This window comes from Trypanosoma brucei, chromosome 3, assembly GCF_000210295.1.
Source record: "Trypanosoma brucei gambiense DAL972 chromosome 3, complete sequence".
Lineage (NCBI taxonomy): Eukaryota > Euglenozoa > Kinetoplastea > Trypanosomatida > Trypanosomatidae > Trypanosoma > Trypanosoma brucei.
In genome coordinates this window covers 1,417,248-1,432,795 of record NC_026736.1, presented here as the reverse complement: position 1 = coordinate 1,432,795, position 15,548 = coordinate 1,417,248, and the positions used below count along the sequence as shown (strand labels likewise).

Here is a 15,548-nt window from a genome sequence, read left to right as displayed (position 1 = left end):
AGCGATCACACGCCCATCGCACTCACCATCAATTTATCAGACACGAAACATTCATTGTTATGGAGAAAAAAATGAAAATGATATCATCATCAAAAGGTTAATTCAACATTTGTTTTGAAGGCCAAATATTTGACCCCATCTAGGGGAGGGTGAACACTACCGCAACGCTGGATCTTAAAGCACACGAAAACAACAAAAGCAAAAAAAAAAAATCACCAACCACTACATCAATATGACGCAAGAGTATTTTCTATGATTAAAATATTAATAATGGTGACGCCATCCAACCTCCAAAATATATTAACCTTAAAATACCTTTTAATATCTCACGCACCACATTGGTTTATCGCTATTGACTGCAGGCTACCCCTACCTTGTCATCCAAAGTAATAAGCGTACACTCTATATCCATCACAGCCTTTAAAACAAGTGCGTAATTCTCTGTGCTATTTAGTGGAGCGTCATGGTTTTCGCAAAGTGTCAACTTCGTCTTCAGTAGTTTGCTGAGGGATCGCACCTGAGTCATTACAGCACTATTCGTACTCATTGTAGTGATGACTTCTTTTATATAAGCGCCTGGCCGCGCGAACCCACCGGGCGTAAGCGCTCGTAGCAGTGTGCCGACAAGTTCGTCGTTATCCACCGGCGCCTGCAACATTTCAATGCTTTTGCCCAGGACGTGTGCAACGGTGGCCGCGGTATCAAGCTGGTCAATATGTGTAGTGGCAACGTCTATGACATTCGTTGTTGAAGGGAATGAGCGCTCAAGGTGGTATTTGTACACAACCAAACGGTTCCTTAGTAAAGCACTATCCGGCTTGGCGTCACCATACTCCCGACTGTTGTCGTATGTGTACGTCATATACTCAAATTTATTGAGGGAAGCATTTCTATCGTAACTGTCGGTGAGCTTCCGCCTACCACTGGAAAAGCATGGGTTGACTTCACACACGCTTAATAAACAGCAATTTTCCGGTGGTAATTTCGAAGCTTCTAAAGCTCCCATATCTTTTTGTTCCTCCGCCATTTCCGTAACAACAAGAGGAGTGGCGTCTTTGAGAAGGGGCCTAACGAAGTCTTTGCTACATTCCAAAAACTGCTCCAACTTAGTTTTAGCTGGCATTTTAAACACGCATTTTAGAGGCAGGCTGTATCCGTTTTGCATGGATTCGTTACCATCCATCTCATGTAACTCAACTTCTGTCCGGTTCATGCGAGCCCAAAGCAAAAAGTAACGGTGATTCTCCCGCTTTTGTCGATCTTCTCTAGAAACCGCATAACAACCGTCCGCCATTGCTGAGTGGATTGAGGCGGCAGCTTTGAAGTCATTCAACAAACGGTAGTAACGCTCAACAATACTTAATACACCTACAGAGAAGATGTTATAATGATCCTTATCTAACAGCGACGCAGCCCCTCGCAACACTTCTACATGTCCTGAAAGTGACAAGCAGGGGTCGCTAGGGAGAACCCTCAACTCCGACACCACCGTATACAAAACATCACCAGTAAGAAGTGTGTCCGCTTCAGGAAGAAGCCGCGCGTAATCGTGCCAGAACACGTGGGAGAACACAATAAATGGTATGCGTGCTCCTCGTGATTCCTTTCCTCTTACTTGGTAGAAGGCTTCTGTTAGACGAAAACAAAGGGCCGCTACAAACAACAAAACAATGCCTGCCTCCCCCATGTTGTTGTTCGCTTTGTGCAGTTCATGAAGGCGCTGAAACCATCTGAGGCATTCATGCACTGCACCCACCCTCAACAGTTGCACGGCAAGTTTGAAGTGTTGGAGCGCCTTCGCCTCCTTCAGCCGAAGAGATTCGGTCTGCATCAGTTGCCGAACGCTACCGAACAACATCATGGATATTTCCCTCACTGAAGCCAGCTCCTCTGCGAATGAGGGTGGTTCATTACAGTTGTTGCTGCCCTGTTCGCTTCCAACAATAGCACTTGTCCTACGGTTTCCTACAAGTGATGCGATTCCATTCACACCGTTGCTGATAAGGCAAGATGGTATCGGGCTCATCCGCTCGACAGAAGTAAATGGTGACTCTCCACAATGCCGGCGCCCTGCGGTAACCTCATTACCGGGGGTTTCTGAGTCAGCTTCACAGCGCTTTACATACGACTGGGAAAACGGGGGGAAATTGTCTCCCGACTGTTGAGCTTTTCGCACTAAGTTCGAGAGATGGAGTTCGAGAAAACCTCCAGCTAAACGAAGGTCACGCTTTTTAGACTCCGCCACGTAAACCGTTGCGCTGAAGATCGGCGCCTTGATTTTTGCGACTGACCTGCACCCCGTGTAACAGGCGTAGCACATCAGGAACAGCACCTCCTCCGCCATTGAACGCACATGCACCGAACAACTACTCATCAGACTCATCACAAGTACTGCCATACCGCTGCACATCCGCGAAGTGGAACACAAAATCTCCGGAAAGATAGAATGAGCAACTTCCAGTAGGGCACAGGAACCAATCTGAAGGGCGGCTGTTGAATTTCCAAGATGCAATACACCTTCTAACAAATGAAAGAACGGGAACACAATTGGATCCACTTTCTCAGTTCGGAGACTCTTTAGTGCATCAGGAACAGCATGGAGGACTGCGCTGCACACATATGCACCAATTGCAGCAACAAACGTTGACATGCGTGCATCCCACTCCCGCATCCATTGGGTTGGTTCCTTAACACCATGTGGATTTGCCTTGTCAACGCCCGCGGCGTAGCGAAAGAGGTGTTGCGCATCACTTACAAGGCTCAAAAGACCAGAAATTACGTCACTGTTGCGCTCTCCCTTCAACCAATTTCGTAGACGACCTGGTGGTGCATAATAAATTATCCAAAGTATCGAAACACAGAGTTGACGCTTGTCCTCAATTGTAGCAACAGACTCTGTCTTCTCACACATTTGCACATACGCTTTCCACCGAAGTGAAACCTCTCGTACCAAAGCAAGGAGTTGCGAGGCCATCCAGCGCAAACAGGTTGCGGGGTAACGCACACCATTTGTCACACGACAAATGAATTTGTAGAGCACGTCCGAAGATGAGGAACGCACGACCTGGCTTGGACTGGAGAGTAAAAGCGAGAAGGCATGTACTAATATACGAGTAAGAAAGACGGGTTGGGTGTATGACGAAGAAGGAATCATCAACGTAACGACATCCACGTCGTCAAGAATGATACTCATAAACGTGCCCAATCCCTCCATATCTTGCCGTTTTTCGAAGAACTCCACGATTCGTTGGGTGATGTTAAGCACCTTTCCGCGATCACAGAAATTAAACAGATTCCTCGTAAAGAGTGCCGTGCGCCGAACAAGGACATCATCGATTCCAAAACCGTCAAGAACGTCAAGAGCTTCTACGCAGAGGTCACCAATAATCGAGTAGAAACCGGGGTCCAACAACTTCGCTCGAGGAATGCTGGGGTTCTCCAGTGCCCAGATGTAAATAGAACGCAATATCACACCGAATAAAAACCACGACAGATCTGCCATCCGCTTGCGAATGTTCCTCTTGTCTTGTTCACGGTCGTCCTTCGCAGTTTTATCCCCAGCACCTTGGTCAGTGTTCTCTGAATGCGGTCTACACGCCACCAGTAGATGTAACCATGTCTCTGCAAATCCGGCGTAGAGGCGTTGCTTCTCTCCATTATACAGTAAATCATTAGTAAGATGGTGATAGAGAAAGCGGGTTACGGAGGTTTTGGAAACACCCCGTGCTGAGTGCTGTTTTTGACGCGAACGGGTTGTAAGATCATAATGCTGCGTTTTGATTGTAATGTCAAGAAGTACCTCCAAAGCTGCGGTTCGACAGGGTAAACTGACACTTTTCGACGGTGAACTGATCAGCGACAGTATGAAGAACGAAAGAAGTGGATAAAAAGCTAGAATCTCCGCCAGAGGAAGTTTCCGCATTTTACGGATCAAACTGCTGTGAATTGCGTCATCATCGGACCTATAGATATCTTTCAAATTCCCGGAAACGCGGAACAAGTTATCATTACGCAAAATACTCTCCAACGAAGCCGGCATCTCCTTCAGTAAACTGGCAATGATGGCATTAGAGGCATGAACAGAGGTACGTGTCTGCGTACTGACAGACAAGACAGGGATACCACCATTAAGGTGCGCCTCGTCAGCTGCCTCGGAGAATTTATCTAGATATGATTTTTCCGACCCTTCAAGTACTTGATCCGCTGCGATGAACTTGATGGTCCACTCGTCCTTCACCCGCACCACACCGTTATGGATAATAGGAAATGCTGCATAACCAACCTTGTGCATTTTCTGCATTTCTTCTGAAGAATTGTCCATTTTCTTACAGCAGGCATAGAGGGTGATAAATATATGGAACTTTTCGCCTAGATGGAGTGGCAGTTGCACCTTAAACTCATCGCTCAACGAAAAGTCAAGAGAATTGTGAACAGCTGAGGCCCACACGGACGTCTGCAGTGTCTTTGCTGATAGCCGGTTCCCGTACAAAAGCGGTAGGTTTTCACCAGACAATGATGTGTCGTTGTCTCTTACATTGATCTCCATGACAAATGTGCGGTGCGTCGAAGGAACAGTTCGTAATATCCCAGTGCTTACCAGTTTCACCCTGTCAAGACGAAAGTAGTACACATTATGATAAGAGTTGAAAAACCCTGAGTTTAGTATGGGTATGATGCAAGGAACGAATCGGCAAGTTTCCTCCTGTACTTCGGTATCGCTTCGGGTGCACACCTTGATAATCGTCTCATTTTCCTCAGGAAGTGGTTCATCATGCTGGGACGGGAACTCAACTTCGCATCCCTTACAATGCTTCAAGCTGAAAGAAGCGAAGAAAGGGAGTGTGGCTAATGCTTTCTGCGCACGCTCATTTTCTACCAATTGAAATAGCTGTGCATCGGGCACCCCTCTTTGGTACAATTTGGTAGTCTCCAACGTTTCAACCACACTCTTATTCTTTACACAAGGCATCATGTACCAGCCAATTTCCTCAAAAATATCAGATTTCATGGCAAGCAGCTGTGTGTTCTGCTTCATAAGAGTAACCTGCTGGCTTTTGTAGCGGTCGGGTCTGCTGTAGAGGTCTACATAACTGTCCTGATCCTCACAGCAGGGTCGGTACACACGCATAACGAGGTAAAGGGAGGCGAAGAACTCTTGTGGAATAAAAGCCATCGCTCGACTTTCTCTGTTGAGTTCACTGCGCTCCTTGTGAGGGTAGAAAATGTCGACACACGAATCAAAAAAGAATGTCTCAGACACCTTTAACTTGGTACTTGAGCCCATACTGTAGAATGCCACCGATACAATGACAGGATCTACTGCATCCTTGTGTACCTCGAGGAGTCGACTCGCGATAGACGTACATTCAACACGAAGCAGAACGTCGGAGTCAAAGGCTTTCATCGCGGGAACCGGCTTGTTAGTTGCGATTTCGTGTGCCCATATATACGAAGACGTCCCCCCAGTCACATGTGTAGGAAGTTGTCTCACACCATCCCTAATACCGGGGACAGGATCAAGGGAGAATCCGCATGCCTGCTCCCACACTTGAACAGGGTCACCAAGGGTAAAACGGGAGAGCGCAGCTGCCACGAGGTTATTTTGGTTAGTCCTTAGTTTCTGTTCCTCAACAAGTTGCTCATCAGGGCTATTGTGAGGTAAATTTCTGTCTTCCGTTGTAACCGTAGTGTCGGACATTAGTTCATTCTCGAAGAAGAACCGCGATTCGCTTAAAGCCCTCTCACCACCTTTAGCGCTCCTTTCGCGCTTAGCCACTCTCCTGGATACCAAGGCGTGGGAAGCAATGACGACCTGTTTGCTTCTGAAGAAACCAATTTGAATGTTTTGTGGGGAAAAGACACCACCTCCACTCTCAAGAGGAGGATACAGACAACGCCCAGGCTCCCGTGCCGTCTCGTGGTGGTGAAGTTCCAGGTAGCGGACGTGGATATCCGATTCAGCGTAACCCATGCGCAGCAGCTCTTCCTCCATGCAAATTTCAAACTCATCATGGCATGGAATGTTATTTGTTAACGGATGTTTCAAGGGCACTGTTTTGGAACAAGAACGGCCGGTCAAGTGATCACTACGCGCGTTATCACTTGCCGATGATGTATCACCTTTACCCATAAATGCATCGCAGTTATCCCCTCCCACAGAAACTTCAGAGGAACTTATACCAACAAACGAATACGAAAGACAATCATCTAAAGCTGAACCTGTGGGCCCCTCAATTGCTGAAACTGCTGCATCTTCATCAGCCCTAATCCACCTACAACCATCGTCACATTGGATGGGTCGTTTCACGGAAGAGTCTTTACTTTCAAGATGTGCTTCCTCCTCAGCTCTGAGACGTGCCTCCTCTTCAGCTCTGAGACGTGCTTCCTCCTCAGCTCTGAGACGTGCCTCCTCCTCAGCTCTGAGACGTGCCTCCTCCTCAGCTCTGAGACGTGCTTCCTCCTCAGCTCTGAGACGTGCTTCCTCCTCAGCTCTGAGACGTGCTTCCTCCTCAGCTCTGAGACGTGCTTCCTCCTCAGCTCTGAGACGTGCTTCCTCCTCAGCTCTGAGACGTGCTTCCTCCTCAGCTCTGAGACGTGCCTCCTCCTCAGCTCTGAGACGTGCTTCCTCCTCAGCTCTGAGACGTGCTTCCTCCTCAGCTCTGAGACGTGCTTCCTCCTCAGCTCTGAGACGTGCTTCCTCCTCAGCTCTGAGACGTGCTTCCTCCTCAGCTCTGAGACGTGCTTCCTCCTCAGCTCTGAGACGTGCTTCCTCCTCAGCTCTGAGACGTGCTTCCTCCTCAGCTCTGAGACGTGCTTCCTCCTCAGCTCTGAGACGTGCTTCCTCCTCAGCTCTGAGACGTGCTTCCTCCTCAGCTCTGAGACGTGCTTCCTCCTCAGCTCTGAGACGTGCTTCCTCCTCAGCTCTGAGACGTGCCTCCTCCTCAGCTCTGAGACGTGCTTCCTCCTCAGCTCTGAGACGTGCTTCCTCCTCAGCTCTGAGACGTGCTTCCTCCTCAGCTCTGAGACGTGCCTCCTCCTCAGCTCTGAGACGTGCCTCCTCCTCAGCTCTGAGACGTGCCTCCTCCTCAGCTCTGAGACGTGCCTCTTCCTCTTCGGCATCCGGATGAATCTTTTCCCTAATTTCAATTTCACATTTTACTTCGCTGTTGCTGATATTTTCTTCTGTTGTAGAATCACCGTGCTCATTACCTTCTGTTTGTGTATTCCCATCGTTCCCAAAGGATTCTTGTATCTGAAGTGGAGAGGGGGTGTCGCGTAACACACCCTCGTTTTCCGCGTCGTAACTCCAATGATTTTTGTCCTCTTCCATATTTTTTGAGCAACTCGGTGATTTGTTTACTCTGTGAGCCGAACAGATCAAACTACCAGATATGACTTAACTACCCGCACTGCTTCCGTTTTATCTTTTCTTTCACAATTATCGACAAAATTTCCCCCTTGTATTTTATTGTTTTTCTCCCTTCCTCTTTGGTTGTATTTTGTGTTGACACGTTTTATGATTATCTGGTAACTACAGAAAACTTATTAAGTCGGAATCCTCCTCCTATGGGTACAAGGGAAGCAAAGAAAGCAGTCATATGTTAGATTAGCTCGTCATGCACACACTTAAAGCATAGTGCTCAAAAGGCTTGTTACATATTGCGCCCTCATGGCCTTAAACACAGTGTAAATACAAAAAAAAGTTACAAAAATACCCAGTTTAGTGCGTGGAATGGTAAAATGTGAAGTGATATCTTGTGCGCTCTCTTCTGAACTTTCTAAGCGCTACTGGCTGCTTTTCTAGTGATAAAAAAAAAAATTACTCTCAGATGCAGCACCGCCGGAACTTTTTAAAGTTTGTGATCGAAAAGGTAATTCCTTTGCTCAAGATATAATTGTAAACTACCAGGCATGCAGCACTTACTCTTTCCCCCTTTGGTGCTTAAAAAAAAAAAGTGTCGACAGCATACCGACTACTCCTTCAGCAGAAGTCCCCACCCCAAAGAAGTACAGGTCATCTTTCATTCTTCAGTGTTTGAACATCAGCAATTTTGTGAGTTTTGGTACCATAGGAAAGTGAAGGCGTACTGATAGTTCCCTGAGATTTCGGTAAAGCTGATATCGACCGGCTATTTCGCCAAGTGGGTGCCAACGAATAATGTTACCAGCGAATTCCACCGTTCCCACAAATACTGGTTTTTTCCTTTAGTTTGAAACTAATGGAATAATCGTAAGAGCACAGTAGCAAATCTTCTGCGTGTGTATGTGTGTGTGTGTGTGTGTGTGTACCATTTTGTGTCCCCCGTCAACGTCTGACAAACAAAAATTGTCCAATCAGTTAATTGGCATTATGTCCAACAGCTTCAGTTTGTTGCCTCAGCCGACACACAAGCTGCAAAAGGAAGGGTGACACTGAAACGGAAATGGATGTGAAGAGATTCAGTGGCATATTAGTCACGGAATGCATCCCTGTGCGTCAGAGACTCGCGCAAATACATTAAATAGAGTCGCTAGAATCGATTTGTCCCATGTAATGATTGTGTGGTAAACACGTTTTACCAAGTCCCTCCTTTACAGTTCCGGTGCGAAACCAACAAAAAAAATTTCATGTATGCCGACATTTCCGAAAGAGAATAAAAGGGGAAAAGTGAAAATCTGTTGCGGTGAGTCTCATCAGTTTCCCGTAATAGCATCCTCACTTGAGGAAATAAAACAAATAATCATGGAAGCGCAGCACAGTTCGCAGGAGGGACTTATTCTAAACCGCCAGACGCAGAAAGAGACAAACACACTCGTTCGAAGGCAAAGAGAAACAAACACAGAAGAATTTATCACGTGAATGAGTGAACATGGGAAGGAAAAGTGGTTGGCACAAACCCTCAACATAGACCTCCAATAGCGTGCGGCCTCAACTAACTTGTATGGATGCCTGAACTTCTTTCCTTTATCTTTCCTCCCTCAGGTATCTTACCCTTTTCTTCTTATCAGCATTCCCTTCTTCATCCCTTTTCCACACATCGCTTTCTCCTTTACGTCAGCTAATAGCTTTTCCACACACACACACACACACACAGACACTCTCTTTCCCCTGGGACTCCCACAGCTTGTTTGTACGCGCACGTGTGGTTACATCGCCCCTTTTTGAAACTTTCTTACCCTTCCATTTTTTTTGTTTTTGCTTTCCTATTCGTCCCACTCCTTTTTACTGCTGGTATTTATATCGCAACACACTCCAACCCCTCGTCTACTCCACATTTGGTTTCTCTTCCACAACAAATGTACCCTCCACAACGCTGGCAACCGGCCTGTACTTCTGAGAGGCAACCTCTACCTTGTCTGTGACGCTAATAAGCGTTGGTGTGGTTTGAGTCTGGAAACCTGTGATGGATTTCGGTTTCCCAGCAACAGCGACGGTATCAACAGGCAATCCCACGCGCACCTGCACGCCATCTTTAACAACTTCCATCTGATCATCAACTGCAAGCACCATGCGCGGGTTAATGCTGGGAGCAATACTGGAGACCATATAGCTGTACTTACCGAGGATGATTTCCTCGAAGTTCAGAGCGCTGTGTAAAAATACAAGCAACCCCATGAGTGCCGTGGGGGAAACCAGTGAACGGTCATTCAACAATGGGGAAAGGGTTAAATGGCCCCTACCCATCATTGTAAACCCCTGCGCAAGTCTCACCGAGAAAAGATAAGAAGCGAAGCGATCTTTCTGGTAATATAAAGCGAGGTTCCGTAGTTTGCTCACAACCCTGGCGTTGTTACTTCCTGCAGCCACTATACCCATGGCCACAATAGCATTTATTGCAGTGAGCATGTCGCTGTCGTGTGAGAGGCGGTTGAGTGTCTCTACGACCTGCATACCGGGGTTGGATGCTGAAAGCAATGCGTACGCCAGGGGTATGGCATGCCTGCCCGATATATTTGCCTCACCTTTGCTCACCGTGTCGACGAGAAGTGTATGAATGATTGAACGCTTGGCCATCTCTGTTCCAATATCCTCTCCAAGGGCAACCAATGCAATACCAAGTACTGCAGCGGCCTTATAGTTTAAATGCGCTGCATTCTCTGTGGACTGCTGCTGTCGGTTTTTTTTCTGCTGTTGACCATTTCCGTCGCCCTCGGCCGCAGGAACCTCAGTATCTTCAGGCTCATCGTTCTCGGCGATTGCGTGAAAGAAGTTCTGGATGACAACCACGTTCCCTGTTGCCGCGTAGGCGCAGCTACGCACTACGATCTCTGCATAACGTCTTATAATAGGTGAAGATGTTTGCAAAGTGTCCAGAAGAGTATCAGCAGCTTCTTGCCGTCCAAGAAACAGGCAGCCCAGTGCAAGGATAATGTAGCAGGTGGCGGATTCCTTTAGGTCCTTTTCTGGCATCTCCAAAAGAATATGCGTTATCGTCTCGACCATCCCCTCGTCTGTGGAGCCGACGAAAACCATTGAAAGTGCAAGCGCTGTCAAACACTGAACCTCCATTGTTTGTTCGCCATCGATAAGGATTGGTACCAACAATTCCCTTATTTCCTCCCGCATCGACCCTGCATAAGCGTAACCTAAGCCAAGAATAGCACCAATCCTGACCTCTTTATGCGGGGCACACACAAAATCGTTGAGGAGTCCAAGAGCAGGGTCGTAGGGATGGCTCACCCCGCATAGGGAAATACCAGTGGCCAGGCAAGCACCAGCTCTGATATTGACAGTATCTGAGTGGAGGTATTTTTCAATTTCCAGTAGACCGTCCGCGTGATCCCATAGATGAATAAGTCCCAACATGGATGTTGTTGCGAAGAGGCGGTTATCAGTTTGCTCACTGGGCCACGTGGCTTCCTCACCTGTCAAATACATATCCTTACCATATCCACAGTTTACGAGACCACTAGCGAAGGAACATGCAAGTTTGAAGGAGCTGTCAGAGGCACTGCTGGACTGCTTCCCGTCAAGACCTGTCTTAAATATATCCTCGGGTGTCAGCGGAGTCATAGCATCAAGCTCCGTTGCGACGTGACGATACAGCTCTGAAAGTTTCATATTACCGTTAGCACTAGAGAGAATTCCTTGTTCCTCATTGTCGTTTGGAAGGAAAAACCTATAGCGCGCACAACTCAGCGCCATTTGCAAGCTTACAGAAGACTTCTCGCACATTTTGAAGAGGTTCTCCACGGCAGCACGATCACCTAACTGCAAGGCTACAAAGAGAGCCTCCGTGTACGATTCCATTTTTACATAAATATCATACACCACACGGAGAGCCTCAGTGTCCATTGGACGAGTTAAATACTTACTCGCAGCAGCCAAGTAAGATGCAATACGCCTGTGGTTGTGACCATCAATAAATGGAATGATTGCTTTGATGTTCTCCACTTCCATAAGGAGGTCGACGGCTGTAGGTTCATCCTGGTGTTTCACCATATAGCTCACAATTTGTTGAACAAAGCCATCCAAGTGGACGACACTTTCTCCCTTGCTAACACGTTCCTTCCATTCTGTACTAATGCACCCGGCGAGGAAGCGGAGATACTCGTGACCCCAATGGGCGAGATCATCTTGAGTACCTAGCAATTTGTGCTCTAGAGCCGGACGCTGGCCATCAGGGAACTCAATAGTCATAGCCACGAAAGAAAGTACGTCGTGGAGGCGAACAGCGAGCTTAGGGTTAGTAGTCTCTTTCTGAACCCTCTCCAATTGCCCGTACATGGAGCGGACATACTTGAGTGGTTTTGGAACCGATGCCACGCTGCCGCTTGTGTGCGTCCGCAGCAAATCAATCAGTTGATCAACCGCAACCGCTGCCAACTCAGTGTTGCTGTCGCCCACGCGCGTAACAAGAAGTTCAACTTGGCCTTTTATGCGTTCATCCTCTTCACTCATTTTGAGCGACTCAGCCTCACGTGCTTTCTTCTCATTTTCTTTCTTCTTAGGATCCTCTGACAGAACGGTAACGTCCACTGCTTTTCTGTTGTCCGACATGACCTGATGATATTTACCTTCCGCCCGCTTCCTCTGAACAACACAGCTTTTTCTGTTTCCTTTTCCTTTGCCTCTCGCTTTCTCCTCCACGCAGCACCTGCCTTCTCCCTTCAAATGCACTACAACACCCCTTAATGTAGGGAGTCAGTAACAATGGTACCTTATTGGTGGGCCTTCAGAGGTATGAAAAATACTCCCACGGAGGAATACGCAGAGTAACAAATATGAAAAAGGGAAAACAACAAAAAAAAGCCTAAACCTAAACAACAACTGAAAGGTGCGCCTTCTGTGCTGGCGACCGGAATGAAAACGACCGCAGCGAGAGGGATGAATGTGGAAAAGAGTCATGTGAGTAAAAGGGCGTGTGAAATGTGTATGAACAATTGCAACTGAATGGTAACAGCAACATCAACAACAAAAGAACGCACAAAAAAACACACACACACATATTCAGGAGGGGGAAATAAGCACTGTAAGTTACATGTAAAGAAGAAGACGGAGTGGTGGAAGAGGTGGTGATGGCTCCTTCATTTACAATAAAGCTGCAACGATAACAACTCGCATGGGGTAGCGAAAGAACCTTAACACACCTGTTCGCAAGTTACATTTCGTGTGGGTTTAAATGAGACGCAGTTACGATCCATGTACGACATGTTTGCACCACAAATTTTAGGCATCAGAAAGTGTGATTCCAAAATAATTTCCATACTCCACTTCCCTACCACACCAACGGCACATTACTTCATTTCAGATACTTGCACAGAACGTACCAGTTGGTGGGTTGCAGAATAGAAGTACATGATGTTACTTTCCCCCGTGTGCTCGCCCTGTTTTGGCAACTCCAAGTTCAGTAAGCTTTGAAATTCCTTCATTTTCCTGGCCACAACATTGCGCTGTGTTCCGAGAGACAACACACCAACGCAGCCACATGTGATAATGGAAAGTAGGTGATACACAATACCAGACTGTAATTGGCTATCAAATGTTAACCCCTTTCGATGACAAAGAGTAAAGAATGACTTGTGCCTCACGGAAGCGAGAAGTGGGCTATATATCAACCCACTATACGCATATGACAGACTATTAGCGGTGCCACGGAATAAGCAGGTTCCCTCCTCGGCATTCCATTCACAACCGGCCACTAGACAGGCGAAGCTATGCGCTGCTGCGTTATTGGTTAAGCAAAGGTCAACATCAACCGCATACAAGCGAGGTAAAGAATTCTCGCTGACATCTGTGACAACAAAATCAACAGACATGTAGCCCATAATACCCTTGTGATACGCAGCCTTGGCCAAAGCCAGCGCTGCATCACGCACCGCAGCGTACGGGACCACCTTTGAAAACGGATACTGACACCCAATAACCGTAAAAGCAGGAGCAAGCATCGGTTCTACAACAGAGTTAACTGCCACTACACCGCTCGGTTCCACGAAAAGATTTGCCGTCAGGGATGTCTTAATTCGATTGGGTACCGCCTCTACACAACCTCCAACCACGTCGAACATATTCAGATATGCTTCCCAGTCAGAGTAACTAAGCGGATTAAGCAGCCGGGCCCGCTTACCGGCGTGCTGCTTAAGTTCAGCTAAAACATTTTCATACGTCTTCTTGCTCTCGTCGACGCCAGCCATGACGTGAATACGATTCACATCAAAATAAGCGTGACCACGACTCCCAGATTCTGTATCTAACTTAACAAGCCACCGAGAAACCTCCCTGTAATTAACCATAAGCAACGCCAACGCAGAGAGAAGATCATTCCTATCGTTGAGCCCATGCGCACCGGGAGGGGCCGGCACGGCCGCTAAATCCATCAGCCGCCGACCCCCACTTTTTGTTCCAAACGCCTGAGCAATATTTGGATCTGCACTAAGCATTGGTACATTCAGTTCGGTGGCAAGAGATAACTCCTCAGCACCCACAACACCAGGAACGATGTAGGTGTCGCGGCCTTTGCTCGCTGACGCGAGGCATTTCATCAGCCGTGAGCTGAGAAGCATCAGCCTCGTCAAACTGAGAACACCTGGAAGCCGCTTCGCCTCCTCAGGAACTAGCAAGGTTAAACGACTTTTCACGTCTGGTACGCCGGCGCTCGCCAACATTGAGTAATAATACTCTAATATCTCTGGTTCCGGCCTCATGGGGACAATAAGAATTATTTCAACGTTGGGATCCTTAAGATCCGACACACGAATGATTTGCCCCATTTGAAAGAGAAGGTAAAACGGGACGTGCTTCGCATGAAAGCGTGGATACGACAACGACGGCACATGGATGATGCGTCGAGGCCCATCCCTGATCTTGGGCCACTTCCTTATAAACTCTTCCATCGTGTGTTTCCACCGAAGTAAACGCGTTTCGCGTAACGCCTTGATTGTCTTCCTCGTTGTACAATGCAACCGGTATAACGTCCATGCGCGCTGTACGGTAGTGGCAGCCTTCTTTCCATCAAGTAAATGCCGATAGGCGATGCGCTGTTGGTACATACGCCACGTAGCTTGAATTTTTTCTACTGCCAACTTTCGGCCGCTGTCTGCAGCGGCATACAACTGTGACACATTTGCAGTCATCTCTTCTACTTCTTCGTGATTTGCAAAGCACTGTAACAGATCTTCACGCTTCAAAATGTCATCCACTTGAAAGGCAGCTAACTCAGCGACTTTTCTACCATCCACAAAAGCAAGTTCGACGTTATACATTTTGAGGAAGTTCTCCAACTTCACCACTATATGCTCGATGTTGCCCCAGCAGGAATTATATCGACGCTTGAAAGAGGCAAACTCCGGTGTATTTCGGAGCGTCATTCCCTTTCTGATAATAAATTCGTGCATAGAGTACTCATCTAAAAGTTCTACATATGTACGTGTGTCATTACGCTGCGGAGCCTGCAAATGGGTCATGATTTCTCCAGCGTTCTTTAGTACTGTGCCGTACAACGAAGACGTCACATCGCTTGCATCGTCGTCATCATCTACACCATTTTCCCACTCCCGAAGATCCTGCAAATTCAACTTCGGTGGAATCTTACGGATGTCCTCGATGTCTAACAATACTCCATTGTATCTTGCGTACGAAGACGTCTTTGTCATGACTCTGGGAAGTTGTCGCTCCTTAACGGGATGTACTGGTGCCTTCACGGCTTTAAAGACACCTTCTTTATTGAAGAATTCCTCCAAATCAACATCTGCAGACAAGTTTCCAGTTTCCAACATCCGCGCGACTCCATCATCCATGGTGGGTTTCCTGATTGCAGGCAGTGGAGGTTTCTGGAGACCACTTGGGTGGCGAATTGCTGGTAGAGCCGGTGGTGGCATTTCTACACACACTTTTTCTTTTCTTTTTTATCCAGCACTCTCTCTCTCTCTGTTACCCTCCACGATTCCCAATGAGTACTTGCCCACCAAACCCAGACCACTACTACCTACAAAGAGCAAAGAAAAAAAAAAAGATGATTTACAAGGAAAGCTTGAATTAGTTAAACCCATGGTATTTTACTCGAAGCGACATCCTCATTAACGTAGAAACAGGAGCATCGCAAGGTAACCCGACGCTTGAATTATGAGTA

At 47.2% G+C, this 15,548-nt stretch overlaps 3 protein-coding genes across 3 annotated transcripts; all 3 read right to left on the bottom strand.

The window, feature by feature from the left end:
- Window positions 1–349: 349 nt before the first annotated feature.
- TbgDal_III6230 (Tb-292 membrane associated protein) lies at window positions 350–7,330 on the bottom strand (the record flags this gene model as incomplete). The annotated part of the gene is made up of 1 exon (XM_011774268.1): window positions 350–7,330. One exon carries the CDS (start codon window positions 7,328–7,330, stop codon window positions 350–352), a length of 6,981 nt encoding a protein of 2,326 aa, XP_011772570.1.
- Window positions 7,331–9,244: 1,914 nt separating this feature from the next.
- TbgDal_III6220 (26S proteasome regulatory non-ATPase subunit) lies at window positions 9,245–11,980 on the bottom strand (the record flags this gene model as incomplete). Its single annotated transcript, XM_011774267.1, has 1 exon — window positions 9,245–11,980. One exon carries the CDS (start codon window positions 11,978–11,980, stop codon window positions 9,245–9,247), a length of 2,736 nt encoding a protein of 911 aa, XP_011772569.1.
- Window positions 11,981–12,717: 737 nt separating this feature from the next.
- Window positions 12,718–15,297, bottom strand: TbgDal_III6210 (hypothetical protein, conserved; the record flags this gene model as incomplete). Its single annotated transcript, XM_011774266.1, has 1 exon — window positions 12,718–15,297. The coding sequence occupies one exon, from the start codon at window positions 15,295–15,297 to the stop codon at window positions 12,718–12,720; it is 2,580 nt and encodes an 859-aa protein (XP_011772568.1).
- Between the last annotated feature and the right edge of the window lie 251 nt (window positions 15,298–15,548).